General features: G+C 42.0%; 1 protein-coding gene across 1 annotated transcript; it reads left to right on the top strand.

Annotated features, from left to right (window-relative positions):
- Positions 1-220: 220 nt before the first annotated feature.
- On the top strand, positions 221-15596 carry LOC119261790 (zinc finger protein 850-like). Its single transcript, XM_037531529.1, has 5 exons — positions 221-935; positions 1277-2483; positions 9448-10058; positions 12567-12571; positions 14314-15596. The coding sequence occupies exons 2-5, from the start codon at positions 1425-1427 to the stop codon at positions 15114-15116; spliced, it is 2478 nt and encodes an 825-aa protein (XP_037387426.1). The 5' UTR covers positions 221-935; positions 1277-1424; the 3' UTR covers positions 15117-15596.
- The last annotated feature ends 398 nt before the right edge of the window (positions 15597-15994 follow it).

Genomic DNA, 15994 nt, shown 5'->3' with positions numbered 1-15994 from the left:
AGTTGGGTTTGGAGATCAGAGCTGCTGGTGAATGATCTTGTAATGGAGACTCAGTCAGCTGTGATGCTTCCCAGCAGAACTTGACACGTTGTTTCCAGAGCTTATGTCGATATAAACAGTGTGAAGATGTGGACACAGACATAAAGAGCTTATACATGTGCAGATGTGATGTGAAGCTTCATCCTTCTTCTCCACTGCACTCTTTAAAAGTATGGTTTTACATGGGCTTATTAAAGTCAGTGGGTAGAACCATAAACACTCAAAGAACCATTTGCATGGTTGAATGGTTCATTGAATGGTGAAATGGTTCCTCGGGTTGACACGGAGTCCCATATTTATAGGTCTATATTGGTTATGCTGTTAGGATGTCAAGTTTGTAACAGAAGAACCCTTTTAGGTCCTATATAGAACCATTTACAATACATTCACCATCAAACAGAACATTGATTTTACCATGCATAGAACCATTTAAGCCTGCAAATGATTCTTTGACGTGTTAATGATTCTATATAGGAACTGTAGTTACTAAAGAACCATCTTTTTAAAGAGTGCATAAAAGTGATAAACCAGTGTTCATCAACCCTGGTCCAGGAGATCTACCTTCCTGTGCAGTGCAGTTCCATCCATGATCTGCTGCATCTGCTCCAGCTAATTAATTTCTTCAGAAGTCCTTGATTGCCTGGATCAGATGCATTAGTGCTAGGTAAGGGAGGACAATGCACTTTGTAACTAAACTCTGCAAGAAGGTACACATCCAAGAGTAGTGACTACCCCTGTACACTTTGAGGCTTTCCCTCTTCCCACAGCTTCAGGGATAACTGGGGCTACTGTTCACATGAACAATATAAAATGCCCAAACTCGGCTGCACATACCTGATAATGTCCATTCACTCAATGCAAGAGGTCTGCTGCCATTTGTTGCCAAGAACCTGAAGGTAATCATGTGATCATCTGTTTCTCTGATACTTTGTTACCCCCTTTTATCCTGTTCTTCAGTGGTCAGGACCCCCATGGACCCTCACAGAGCAGGGACTATTTGGGTGTTGGCTCCTTCTCTGTCAGAGAAGACTGCAATCAAGCTCTTGAGAGCATTATGTGCGTCGTTTTTGCCATGAACATGTACATTGGGGCAAAAGAAGTGCAGAAGAGTGGAATGCATATGAGCTTGGCCATGTAGTGGTCTTGATGTTAGGAGACTGATCAGGGTGATCAAGCTTTGTTTGCATTTCACATTAAGTTTTTAATTCATTTTCTTCTTTTTCATTTTCTCCTCCAGAAATGGATGATGTCCTGGTGCAAGTCCTCTCCTGCTTCTAGTGTCCACCTTCCTGCATGGTTTAAACTTATCTCCACAAGCACATCAGGAGATGTCAACAAGAGCAATACATCTCACTGCTGGGATCCAGAGACAATACATATGAAACATGGCATCCAAAACAAGCTTCTGTACTCACCAACCATCCTCTAGTACTGTCTGTTCTGAAACATCTGAGAGAAGAACGCAGGATAATACGTACAAAAGGAAAACTCACCGCTGCTCAGACTGCGGGAGGACTTTTAATCAAAACAGCAACGTCAAAGCACACCAGCGAATTCACACTGGAGAGAAACCATATCAGTGCTCGGACTGTGGGAAGAGCTTTAATCAGAAGAGTAATCTCAAAGCACACTGGCGCGTTCACACTGGAGAGAAACCCTATCACTGCTCAGAGTGTGGGAGGAGTTTTAATCAGAAGAGTAATCTCCAACGACACCAGTGTATTCACACTGCAGAGAAACCGTATTACTGCTCGGACTGTGGGAAGAGTTTTAAAAAGAAAGGAACTCTCAAAATACACCAGCGCGTTCACACAGCAGAGAAACCGTACCACTGCTCACAGTGTGGAAAGAGTTTTACCCAGCATTGTAGTCTCCAACGACACCAGCGCATTCACACTGCGGAGAAACCGCATTGCTGTTCGGAGTGTGGGAAGTGTTTTACCCTGCAGAGCTGTCTACAACGGCACCAGCGCATTCACACAGGAGAGAAACCGTATCACTGCGCAGAGTGTGGGAAGAGATTTAGTCAACAGGCTCATCTCCAGCGACACCAGCGCATTCACACCGGAGAGAAACCCTGTTACTGTTCGTACTGTGGAAACAGCTTTAGAGACAGAAGTACCCTCAAAAAACACAAGCACGTTCACACAGGAGAGAAACCGTATCAGTGCTCCAAGTGTGGGAGGAGTTTTACTCAACAGAGTATTCTCCAGCAACATGAGCGCATTCACACGGGAGAGAAACCGTATCGCTGCTCAGAGTGTGGGAAGAGTTTTAGCCAACGGGGTCATCTCCAGTTACACCAGCGCATTCACTCTGGAGAGATGCCGTATTACTGCTCAAACTGCGGGAAGAACTTCAGACATCCAAACACTTTAAAGAGGCACAAATGCATTAAGAGGGAGGCGGAAACATACGACATATGTTTGCCAGAAAGCAGCTGTTAATGTGGTCAGGTTGTTGATTTAAAACGCGCATTTGTTGCTTATGGTTCTGAACATCAGACCAAATGGCATCAGACCAAACGGCCTCAGAAAAAAGGTGTCGGACCAAACACAAGCCTGGTTGAGCATATATTGGTTCGTATAACTTACACAGTAGTTTTCTATCTTGATATACAGGGCAGTCTAACATTTTCAGTTTTTTCTAGGCCGTTGGTCTGATGTTCAATTACACGAGATCTGAGACTCGACGATGTTTTTCCCTGAGACTCGAAGTCATTTAGTCCAAGGAGTGATGCCGTTCTGACGCTGAGGTCTGAGGATGTTTTAAAATGCACTCCATAGCGCTGCCTACTGCTAATGAACATATATTTGCACATTGGTGAACTTGAAAACGAAAAAGCAAAGTGGGAAGTGAAAATAAATCTCCAGCAGATGAAGTCACGTCCATGCCCAAAAACTGAATCACAAAATGTCACTTTGGTGTTGATTTATCCATAAATGCCTGGCACTGCTTTACACATCACTTCCTCAGATGGCCTTAGGCTTTTGCAATATGGAGGGTGGCTCCCTCCTTTTCTGTGTATAAACTATTACATAAGAGTACAGTTATATGTAACTGAATATCAAGTGAAAATGGAAAATTCACTGTACAGGCATCTTCAAACAAATCATACAGCAGAATTTATAGTCTTAAAATTAAAGGGAAGACATGGATATATAAAATGAAAGCTTAAGAAAAGAATAACAATGGGAAAACATACCAAACATTCACAAATTTAATAGTTACCTGTAACTAGAAAATTACAGTGTATAAATGTTTATTTCACTCTTTAAAGTGTAATATATTTATGTAAGTTAAGTTTCTCTACTAAGATCAGGTCATGGAAGTCTGTTCAGTGTTGTGTAAACAGTAGGAACTAATCCTAGATCGGTATAATTATTCTGAGATTTGATAAATATGGGCTGTTATTTCCAGCCGATCCTCTTGTCTACTGACGCATGAACTAATGAATGTTTTTTTATTATTATTCATTGTTAATTTAAGGAGACCCTCTTTATTTTTGTACAGAAATTCTTTTTGCACAACTTCCTTCTTCTTGTGACTTGTGTATATACAACTTCATTGTTATTGCAGCTTATTGGTGGAAATATAATTGAAAAAAAAAACAGGCTTTATAAAGACTCCTGTTTGAAGGGGCTTTGTATAAAATTCAGCTTTGAATCAAATTTTCCTCTGTGAACAATGGGACTGTTTTCCTGGGAATACAGTGTGAGCGGGAAGCAGTTCAGTTAATTGTGGTAAGGTTGGTAAACCTTTTAATCCCTGTACAAGAGTGATTATTTCTATAAGTATATTAAGTCACTGAATAAAACTCGTAACTTTTTAGACCTGCATGAGTCTACTTTAAGGAGAACTCCAGTTTTATGCAATTCCTGCATGATTAACTGGTTAAGATGTGAACAGTCATTCAGAGTGGTTTGTGGTGAAACTGGAGTGTTTTATGATTTTTTGAGTAGATTTTGGCCTTTAAGGTTGAGGGATACATGCAGGGTGCCGTGAGGCAAAATGGTCCCCAAAGAAAAGCTGAACATCACCATGACTCCCATGAGGAATCCTGAAGTAGGGGATGCAATATTTGAAGTTTTCTGCTTGAAGTGGTCTGGAGTCCAGACTTTTTAAGGAAAATGCCATTCCAGTTTAGCTCTGTATTTGAGATCGTTGTTGTACCTGTAGTTCATCTCTGCTGGGATACAGTCATTCAAGTCTGGGAAGTCATTCACATTGTTGTTATTCACAGACCTGAAGGTTTTCCAGACTTTGCTCTGTGGTATCAACAGGCCATGTTTTCAGCTTGTGGTCTTGAGTCCAGCCATTTGGTGATGAAGCGGGTAAAGGGAATAACTTAAGTCTCAGAACGGAGCACAAGTTGTTGCCTAGTATACTGGCATGCATTGATGGTGCTATGACAGTGGTCTTGGGTTTTGGCTTCTCTGATGGATCAGTTGATATAGTTGAAGAAATTAAAGTAGAAAGCGTTTTTGGTTATCTCTGTATACATCCATCGCTTTGTCTTCTGCTAATTTTGTCAGCTCTCTGACACATTTCTTGAGATTCACTGTGAGGAGGTCATATCTCTGGACTGCCCAGTATCAGGCTAAATACAATGGCCCAAGTCTCGATGCCAGATTTGTACAGACCAGAAACTCATTACTGGACCAGAAAAGCAGCTCAATACCATAGTTAAAGAAGGTTCTTAATTTATTCAAATATTAATAGACTATCGCTAATTAAAAAGCAGAGGGTAAAATGTAACGTTTTGATGAGAAACCACTGCAATTATGTCAGATTTCTCTCCTGTGATCTTCCTATACTTTCTTCACTCCATTACTGTGGTGATGCTGGTGTGAACGATATGAGGCACTGGCCCTCAATCGCAGAGTCCTGTCCAGCTAGAGTCGGGCCAGTGGCTCTTCTACAAGTACTAGAGAAGCCTAGCTGTGGTGGCACCCGGTCGGGTACTGGCCATATTGTTTCTGAGACACTGCTGATTGTGCCAACAGTATAGTTGGAATTGGGCTGGATGAATTTGCTGGGTACTGAGCACAGTAACCTGATGGTGGGTGCACAACTAGATGTTCATCACACATTCATGTCGGTGTCTCTGAAATAGGGATGGGCAGTACGGTGATATTTTATCGTTATTGTGATAAACGATGTTACGCATTTCTGAGTACATGGTGGATATCGTGAGAACGTTGAGGAAACGCATGTGTCGTTGTAAAGAGTGCACAGTTAGCAGTTTTAATTGGATTTAGTGCAGGGTAGGATGCGATATGTTAAACAAAATAAAACGTATAATCATCACATTCACCATTTCGCAATATTTCTGTAAATCTGGCATTGCTGGGGCTTTTTTTTGTATGTTTTCCAAGTGTCATGTAAACATTTTCACGTATTGTGATGTATATTTTTTTCCATATCACCCACCTCGTTTATAATTCTGTCGTATCACCGGCAGACACCAGTGGTTCTCTTGCTGCTGGTTTATTTGAAGGCTTTTCTCCAAATCCACTGTGAAAACTAAACACAGCATTGATGAGAAAACATAGGCCATGTTAGCTTAACATAAACAATACCAGGCACAGCATGTGAAATAATGTTTTACTAAAGAAAAATATGGACAAACAAACCAACAGATATCTTATTGGCTGAATGCTACAAGAAGGTACAGGCCTTGAGTCTTCAGAGGTTGCCTTTTAACTGCCAACATCAAAATAAAGCCGACTGTGACTATAAACTCTCACCAGAGCTCATAATAGGTCATGCTTGGAGGTTTTATGAGAGTCTTACGAACGTGAGAGCTGCATAGCAAGACTTGAATGTAACCCTGAGTTTAGACTTCACACTTATGACAATTATGACTCTGCTCTTAGAAAAGGTCAACACATTATATAAATTATAGAAAGAACTTAATGGCACAAGTTGCACCGTCCCTGAAAAACGTCCACACTGAGATGAAGAGAAGACAGACAGAAATTGATGTAATTATTTCATAAAATGGATTCGATACCCAAGAGAAACTGATGTAATCAGAACAAGAACCACAATCAGAATTAAGCTGTGTTGGCCAGGTAAACGGTGGGTAGCGCTGTGGCCTCACAGCAAGAAGGGCCTGGGTTTGATTCCCTGGCCGGCGACCAGGGTCCAGGCATGTTCTCCCTGTATCTGTGTGGGTTTCCTTCCAGAGTCCAAAGACATGCAGTCAGGCTGACTGGACATGCTGCATTGCCCCTGAGTGTGAATGTGTTTGTCTGTCTGTCTTTCCTGCGATGGACTGGCAACCTGTCCAGGGTGTATCCTGCCTTCCGCCTGATGACCGCTGGGATAGACTCCAGCGACCCTGAGGGAGAAGCGGCTCGAAAATGTGTGTGTGTGTGGCCAGGTGAGGTTTTGGTTACAGGAGCTCACAGAATGATCTACAGAAATTGATTTAATAACCAATCAATGTCCAGTGTGTGAAATATAGTAAAACATGTCCTGCTCTCCTGTTAGTAGACCAACTTCTAGTTCTGAGGGTGATGTGGAGCACTTTTCAGTTGGCCAATCGGTGGACTGCCTGCATTATCTTCTAGCCAATCGTAGCACAGTGGGCGTGGTTTGTGGGTAAGGCTCCGTCATCACGTGGTTCCCGCCCCCTGCAGTCCAGGTGGTGGCGCTAGTTCTGTAACTGTGACTGAAACAGTCAATTAAAGCAGAGAAGGAGATCCTCCCATCAGCTGTTTCCAGAGCGGTTCCTCCGCGGCGCTGCTGGAGGAGAGAAGCCGGAGCTGCGCTGCTGAAGGTCGTGCTCCGTTCAGTGCTGCGACGCGCTGGTTCTCCTCTCAGAGAAATGGAGGGAGAGGTGATGAGAGGAAGACTGAGCTGGCTGGGTAGGCAGGCTGATCTTAGCTCAGCTGAGGCTGTGTGTTGGTTGATTTATACTGGTCACTGTTTATTTATAGTGGACACTGTTATCTGGTGATGTCTGCAGTGCTGTTTTAAACTTTGCCATGGAGTAAACTTTGTGCTTCTGTGCTTATAGGAATATAAAGTCAGCACAGATTCTGATTAGTTGGGCTCCTTAATTAAGAGCTTTTTAAGTTTTTGTAGAAACCCAGTTAGCAAAATTTCTCTGGTTCACTTCTGGGCCACGTTCTGGCCCAGTATTTGGCTTGGTCCTTGGCCCAGATCTGGTCCACACACTGTAAAGGGAGTAGAACTAAAGGATATGGCCCCAATCTGGTCCCAGTCTGGCCCAACTACATTTTTGGCCCACAATATTCACACGAGAACTGTCCCACAAATGTAGACACGGGGCAAAACCGTATGAAGCTGTCCAGGATCAGGCCCTGTTCTGGCCCGCATGCCTGACATCTACCTGGTAGTCAACCAACACTCACATAGGAAAACCAGAGTCGGCCTAAAACTGTCTAACATCTGGGAACAGTTAAATTAAAATTTAATAAGACAGTTATAAAGCAGTTATTTGGTAAATAAATAACATATTCCTGCTGAAAAAGGACCATTAGAAACCATTAAGATTAAAACCTAATGACTTTGCTTTCTAATGGGAATTGGCTTAATGCTTTCCAATAGAGACCACTACTTTCCTGTAGAACACCTTTAGGTCCTACTAAGAAACCATCAAATGCATTTAGATTCAGCCATTGGTCACCTGTTAAACCATTAGGATCCTTTTGACTGTGATATTAACCCATTAAAAAAAAATTAGTTGGTTAGTGTAGTGGTTAACACCTCTGCCTTCTATACTGTAGACTGGGGTTCAATCCCCACCTGGGCAAACACCCTACACTATACCAATAAGAGTCCTTGGGCAAGACTCCGAACACCACCTTGGCCTCCCTGTGTAACATGATCAAATTGTAAGTTGTTCTGGATAAGAGCGTCAGCCAAATGCTGTAAAATGTAAATGACAAAACACATTACAACACCATCAGAAACCAACAAGAACACTTAATGGGTTTTTTTGTTCATTTTTCCCCGAGCAGTGATTATAACATAATACTAATGCTACGTTTATACTCTCTTCAAAGATGGTTCCCTAAAGGGTTCTTCACTATAGGGAATCATCTACTTAGAGTTCTATATATGAGTTCTGTACAGAACCATTTCATGCTTAGATGGAGGCGCTGTTTTCTATTACCAGGTTTTCTTATTAACGCCACATTACTGTGATTCTCTGATTCAAACAGGACTACTATTATTGAGCGTGCTCTGAATTCTGTGAATTATTGGAGGAAATTCACTCAGAAATTGTTGTTATTATTATTATTATTATTATTATTATTATTATTATTATTGGGGCAGTCATGGGCTGGAGGTTAGGGAACCAGCCTTGTGACCGGAAGGACGCCATTTCAATCCCCAGGGCCGACAGCACGACTGAGGTGTTCTTGAGCAAGACACCTAACCCCCAACTGCTGCCCATGCACTGCGGATTGGGCTGCCCACCACTCTGGGCAAGTGTGCTCACTGCCCCCTAGTGTGTGTGTGTTCACTAGTGTGTATGTGATGTTTCACTGCACGGATGGGTTAAATGTGGAGGTGAAACTTCCCATTGCGGGACTAATAAGGGTCACTTAATCTTAAATATGAGCAGACTACAGATATGGCAAATTCATACTGGCTTTAAATCACAGATCTTTTAATCCATGGGCTTTATTCAGTTACCTTTAGCATTGCAGCTTGGTGCCCGTTAATTTTGAGGTATGAATTCGGCTTTGGCCAGACTAAAACCAGGTTTTCTTCACATGGGAAATATAGCCTGAAGTATTTTCTTCAGTTCTAAACATTTTACTCTTGAAATATAATAATACATGTGAAATGCATTGAGAAAACATCATCACATGTGTACAATGATGCGTGAGAAACGGCATAGTCTAAATTCTTCACTGTTGCTTATTGCTGTTGTCGGATCAAAACCTTGTAGCTTTACAGGAGAAGGTAAAAACGTACTCTACTTTTAATGTAAGTCTATGGAACCAGAGGTTTTTACCAAGGAAATTTGGGTAATTTCTTTTGGTTCTTTCATAATGAAATGTACACACAATACATAGGACCACAGGCACGTTCAAACTATCTCGAAAACTGAAAAACGGAGACACAAGGTTTTGTTCCGACAGCAGCGACATACTAATGTTACTAATATTTGGCGTGCTGTATTTTAAGTACAACATCATGTACCGTTTCATTTATCTACTAATTTAAGTAGTATGTATAAACTAAGAAAAAACCTGATCTCACCTGATCTGAAACTAACTGAGCATTTTCTACATGATCTTCATGAATTTTGTCTTTTCTCCTTCAGAAATGAATAACGTCCAGTTGTGAGTCCTCTCCTTCTCCAAGTGTCCACAACCACATCAGGAGATGCCCCAATGCGGAATACGTTGCTGATGTCTAAACATGCTGTCCAGTGCTCGGCAGATGACCTCTGGCACTAATGACCATCTCAGGCAGAAGGAGAACAACACTGGCAGCAGGAGATCTCTCTGCTGTTCCCAGTGCGGGAGGAGCTTTACTCAGCAGTGTAATCTCCAAAGGCACAGACGCATCCACACAGGAGAGAAGCCGTATCGCTGCTCAGACTGCGGGAAGAGTTTTAACCAGCTCAACGGACTCCAAACACACCAGCTCATCCACACAGGAGAGAAGCCGTACTGTTGTTCAGAGTGCGGGAAGCGTTTCCGGGAGAGAGGGACGCTGACCCGGCATCAGCGCATTCACACTAGAGAAAAGCCCTATTGCTGCTCAGAGTGTGGGAAGAGCTTTAATCAGCAGAGTCATCTTCAGCTACACCAGCGCATCCACACCAGGGAGAAGCCGTATCAGTGCTCAGAGTGCGGGAAGAGCTTTAACCAGCAGAGCCACCTGCAGGTCCACCAGCAGATTCACACCGGGGAGATGCCGTATTACTGCTCCGACTGTGGCCGGAACTTCAGGCATTCCAATACTCTAAAGACACACAAATGCATTAAGAGGGAGGAAGAAACACACGGAATATGTTTATCCGTGTAACACTTTCATCATCGGCTTTTAAAGCTTAACATGCATAATGGTTTTTTAATGTAAACTCAAAGATGGTTCTTCAGAGGTTCTTTAGTAAAGGTAATGGTTCTAGTCAGAACAGTTCTGTATAGAACCATTCCATGCTCAAAATGGTTCTTTGCATGGTGAAATGGTTCTTCAGACCGACGGAGAATGCATTGTGCATATGGTTCTACATAGCCCCGAAAAGGATTTTTCAATTGTTGTGATGTCAATCTTGTGAGGACAAACCTTACAAATCTTTTTGGTGCTAGAACCATTTTCAGCAAGGTTCTGTATAGAACCATGCAACACATTCTCCTTCAGTCTGAAGACCCATTTCACCATTTAAGCATGAACAGGTTCTTGGTGCTATATAGAGCCAATGGTTTAATGAAGAACCCTTGAAGAACCGTCTTTTTTTTGGTGTTTCAGTGCTGATGGGTTCCCTCCCTCGAGATCTCTCCCCCTATGAATTGCATGCTTGCACAGTTGTATTCTTCAGTCTGAGAGGAAATTCCTGAAGCCCTGGATCTTCTCCACTCAGATCAGAAGAAACAGTCTCTGGATGTTCAGCTGTTATCAATATTTTAATCTTCACAGAACTTTGGTAACCCTAATCCAGCATCTGCTGCCAGTTCAGCCTCTTGTATAGTTGCCTCTTCTGCACCTTCAGGCCTGGAGAAGTAAATGGAGGATCAGAATAATGGCAGAGTAAAAAGAGGCTGTGTAACTTTAAAGAAGTTCAGTTTGATTTTTTATTTTTTGCAGCATATTTATAACATTTTCACGCAGATTTTTTGTTTTGCTAGAAGTTTTGTTTAAAAATGGACAACTGTGGGGAGAATGCAGAATGTGAGCTTGTAAATAAAAGGAGCTCTTCTTTGGAAGATGTTTCATTATCCATCCACTGTACACTAATCTTTCGCGTCAGTCGCTGATCAGTACTGGGAGTAGATCCCTTTAAACCTACATAGAAAACGATTAAATGTACATGTTAATTTAAGACTAGTGTCTGTTGTAAAGATAAACTATTTATACCGAATGTTTTACAGACCTTTGCCCTGGTGGGGAAAAATACACGGGAAAAATGTGCAATCTTGTTTTCATAGATTGAAAATGGAAAGCTTTAAATGAGCATCTTGATGTTTACACTCCGGTATCCACCCAGCACATTGGCTGTGTCCTCCGAGTCTGGAGTTGTAGAGAATTAGATGGGGCAAAAGCATCTAATGACCTTCTTAACCTTGGACAAACACTTTGGCCGACTAGTCAACATCCCAGTGCATCAAAAGAAGAATTAACATAGTTATGACAACACATGGCAATTAATTTGATGGTAATTTCACATTTTATATATATAAATTATATATATATATTTTATGTATTTTATACATTATATATATATATATATATATATATATATATATATATATATATATATATATATATATATATATATATATATATATATTTAGGTACGCTCTAAAAAAAGATGGTTCTCATGGTTCTTTAATAAAGGCAGTGGTTCTGTTTAGGACCATGAACTCTCAAAGAGCCATCTTCAAGCTGAAATGGATCTTCAGACTCAATATACTGCCAAAACCGGTTCTGCTATTGTGATGATGTCAAGCTTCCAGGATAGTGAGCATCTATCGGTCCACTAGCTTGATAGGCTTGGCAGCTCACTGACTGTTTGCCACTGCTGGCCCACCCTCGGACCATCCAGAATCCTGTCCTGCACACAAGCGCTAACTGGTTTTTAATCTCCTCAAACAGATTTTAAATGAACAGAGACGTTTAATTCAGAAAATAAACTAAGACAAAATATTACAAACAACTGAGAGAGAAAAATAACACTGACCTGATATAAAAGGATTTATAGAAAGTGTTGTTGCTGATCCTGAGCTGGATTAATATTATATACCAATCTCATTTACAGAGCATAACTATAGAAATCAGGGAAAGAAAAATCAGTAAATTGGACAGTGAGTGAAAAAGTGATGAAAAGTGGATTTTTTTTCTAATGCTCTGTTTAACCACCGGTGGGCCACCCGGAAAACGCTGAGGAAAATGCCAGTGGATCACCAGCTTTGACTTCAGCGGGCCAACGGTGGTCTACTATCCTCTTGCTAATAGGGTTGTAACAACAGAAGAACCCTTTTCAAAGCTACATGGATCCAGTTTCAGAAAGGTTCTTTGTAGAACCATCAACAACATGTTCTCCATCAATCTGAAAACCATTCCACTATGCAAAACGGCTGTTTGAGTGTTCATGGTTCTATATAGAACTTTTGTCTTTACTAAAGAGTGTGAGTGAGCTCTGCCGTCCAGGAGGTGGCACTATAACTTTGCAACTGTGGTTCTCCGCTTCCAGTATAGTGGAGAAGAAGATGAGTTGCCGTTCGGCAGTTCTGCTGGAGGGAGAAGGAGCAGCTGCGCCGCAGTGAGGAGCAGGTGAACTCTTGACCAGTATGTGTCCGTTAAACCCACAGGACCAGTTGGAGAGGTTTAGGAGGAGCAGTCTGTCTAAGCTGGATTGGATCTAAGCCAACATGACTCAGCTGAGTAAACTGGTGTTAGCTCTGGGCTCTTGGACCTGTATGTCCAGTGGATTAATGATTTTACTTGCTAGGTTTGGTACAAGTATGATGCTGTAATTAGGATTTACATAATGAATTCACAATAAAACAGTCCAAAGAACGGACAAACTGTATCATGATGATGCCACTTTATCTGTACAGGCAGGTACAGACACACGTTAGATTCCACTAGGGTGCTATTCAAAGTGGGTTTAGTCACAATTTCTCTGTGTGTGTGTGTAATATATAACATTCTGACCACCTCCTTGTTTCTACACTCATTGTCCACTTTATCAGCTCCACTTACTGTATAGCTGCACTCTGTAGTTCTACAGTTACAGACTGTAGTCCATCTGTTTCTCTGATACTCTGTTACCCTGTTCTTCAGTGGTCAGGACCCCCATGGACCCTCACAGAGCAGGTACTATTTGGGTGGTGGGTCATTCTCAGCACTGCAGTAATACTGATGTAGTGGTGGTGTGTTAGTGTGTGTTGTGCTGGTACGAGTGGATCAGATGCAGCAGTGCTGCTGGAGTTTTTAAACACTGTGTCCACTCACTGTCCACTCTGTTAGACACTCCTACCTTGTCGGTCCACCTTGTAGATGTAAAGTCAGAGACGACAGCTCATCTGCTGCTGCACAGTTTGTGTTGGTCATCCTCTAGTCCTTCATCAGTGGTCACAGGACGCCACCCACAGGATGCCGCCCACAGGACGCTGTTGGCTGGATGTTTTTGGTTGGTGGACTATTCTCAGTCCAGCAGCGACAGTGAGGTGTTTAAAAACTCCAGCAGCACTGCTGTGTCTGATCCACTCAGACAAGCACAACACACACTAACACACCACCACCATGTCAGTGTTACTGCAGTGCTGAGAATGACCCACCACCCAAATAGTACCTGCTTTGTGAGGGTCCATAGGGCTCCTGACCAATGTAGAAACAAGGAGGTGTTCATAATGTTATGCATGACAGGTGTGTGTATGTATGTGTGTATGTATATATATATATATATATATATATATATATATATATATATATATATATATATATATAAAATATTGGTCATCACGCCACACTGTCATAAATTTTGTTCAACAAATTACATCTAAATAAAGTGCGGCTAGAGGAAAGAACAAGGAATAAAAATGAAGAAATTGAATAGAACAATTGTTAGATTTTATGAATGTATATTTATGCATCAGCATCAATACATATACATTAAAATCATCAGCATTGGCCCAGAATTTCCACATCAGTACATAATATCTGTGTATTTGTAGCTCATTATAAGGAACATTAAAAAGGCCATTTTAACGAGCTTTGGTGGGGATATGAGGGCCAGGGTCCTGCACAATTTGGTGAGGTCCATGCTCTAGCCTCCCAGCTAAACCTGGCGATTAAGTGATGAGTTGGATCAGGTGACCTTGTAGAGCCAACAGCTGTTTCGGATGTTCCAAACAAACTGACCAGTAATTTCGTCCCTGATGAAGCTGTGCAGCTTGTGTGTGAGCATCTGCCTTTGTTTTGTGAAAGATTATAAGATCATGGTACTCTTTGGACAATTGTGCATTTGTCCTTAAGTAGGAGATTTGGTACTTCTACACATAATCCAACCTACCAGGTTTAAAATACACCATTTTTTTTTGTTTTGTCTTCCAGGAAAGAATGATGTCCTGAGCCCATTTTCACAGTTCGCTTTCATACACCATTACAATTTACATCCACAAACACATCAAGAGATGCCTAAAACCCGTAACAGGAAAAAGCGGAAGATTGCCGGCAAGAAGAGAAGTCACCACTGTTCCGAGTGTGGAAAGAGTTTTGTTATAGAGAGTCAACTCAAAACACACCTTCGCTTTCACACAGGAGAGAAGCCGTATCACTGCTCAGAGTGTGGGAAGAGCTACACTATCCAGGGTCATCTTCAACGTCATCAGCGCAGTCACACAGGAGAGAAGCCACACTGCTGCTCGGAGTGCGGGAAGAGCTTCAGTCAACAGGCCAGTCTGCAGACACACCAGCTCATTCACACAGGAGAGAAGCCACATTGCTGCTCAGAGTGTGGGAAGAGCTTTAGGGAGAAAGGCACCCTGAGAAGGCACCAGCGCATCCACACAGGGGCGAAGCCGTATCACTGCTCAGACTGTGGAAAGAGTTTTAATCAGCCGAGTACTCTCCAAGCACACAAACGCATCCACACGGGAGAGAAGCCGTACAAGTGCTCAGAGTGTGGGAAGAGCTTTACTCAGCACAGCAATCTCCAGGTTCACATGCACATTCATGTAGGAGAGAAGCCGTTTCACTGTTCAGACTGCGGGAAACGCTTCGCTATGCAGAGCATTCTCCAAATACACCAGCGCATTCACACAGGAGAGATGCCGTATTACTGCTCGGAGTGTAGGAAGAGCTTCAGGCATTCGAACTCCTTAAGGACACACAAATGCAGTAAGACAGAGTCATGATGTCAGTTAAAAGCCATGATTTTCATTATTAGTTGCTGAAAGCTACAGCTGTGCGTCTCATAATACATGCTACTGGTCTGAAAAGAAATTTCTGAAACCAGCTGGTTTTCTAATTGGAGCTACTTTGGCTTTGAGCTTCTACAGATGTGATTTTTTGTTTCTTTGTTTTGTTGTTTTTCTTCGCAGAACACTGTGGCACTTAAAAGTACATCTACAGCAAACTCAGTCTGTTGTCTTTGGGCACCTCCAGGTACTTGTGTCCAAGAGAGAATCAAATGACTGCTGAAAGTAGGAGGAGACTGTCTATTTTGGAAATTTGTAGTTTTTCCTATTTGTATTTGCAACATATTTTATATGTTGATACTTAATATTTTGCTTATAGGTTTTGGGTTTTGAATGGTTAAAACCTCTGCCAGCTCTATGTGTGTGGGAAATATACACAAAATGTGAGCTTGAAAATAAAATAAGAATGAGTGCTTAGTCTGAGAACTTATGTTTGATAGTTACACTATGTTGTTAAAAGTATTCGCTTGTCTGGCTTCACACGCATATGAACTTGAGTGACATCCCATTCTTAATTCATAGGGTTTAATACGATGTTGGCCCACCCTTTGCAGCTATAACAGCTACAGCTCTTCTGGGAAAGCTTTCCACAAGGGTTAGGAGTGTTTATGGGAATTTCTGACCGTTCTTCCAGAAGCACATTTGTGAGGTCAGACACTGATGTTGGACGAGAAGGTCTGGCTCACAGTCTCCGCTCTAATTCATCCCAAAGGTGTTCTATGGGGTTGAGGTCAGGACTCTGTGCAGGCCAGTCAAGTTCTTACACACCAAACTGGCTCATCCACGTCTTTATGGACCTGCTTTGTGCACTGGTG

The sequence above is a fragment of the Pygocentrus nattereri genome, chromosome 2 (genome assembly GCF_015220715.1).
Source record: "Pygocentrus nattereri isolate fPygNat1 chromosome 2, fPygNat1.pri, whole genome shotgun sequence".
NCBI classification, from domain to species: Eukaryota; Metazoa; Chordata; class Actinopteri; order Characiformes; family Serrasalmidae; genus Pygocentrus; species Pygocentrus nattereri.
The sequence above is the reverse complement of the archived record's forward strand: the minus strand, read 5'-3'. Positions and strand labels throughout refer to the sequence as shown.

What these genes read in the sequence shown, in the direction of transcription:
- LOC119261790 (XM_037531529.1), top strand. Translation starts at nt 1,425, where the DNA reads ATGGCATCCAAAACAAGCTTCTGTACTCACCAACCATCCTCTAGTACT. An exon ending in GTTTGCCAGAAAGCAGCTGT is followed by an intron (nt 2,484 to 9,447) that starts TAATGTGGTCAG and finishes TGCTGATGTCTA; the next exon opens with AACATGCTGTCCAGTGCTCG.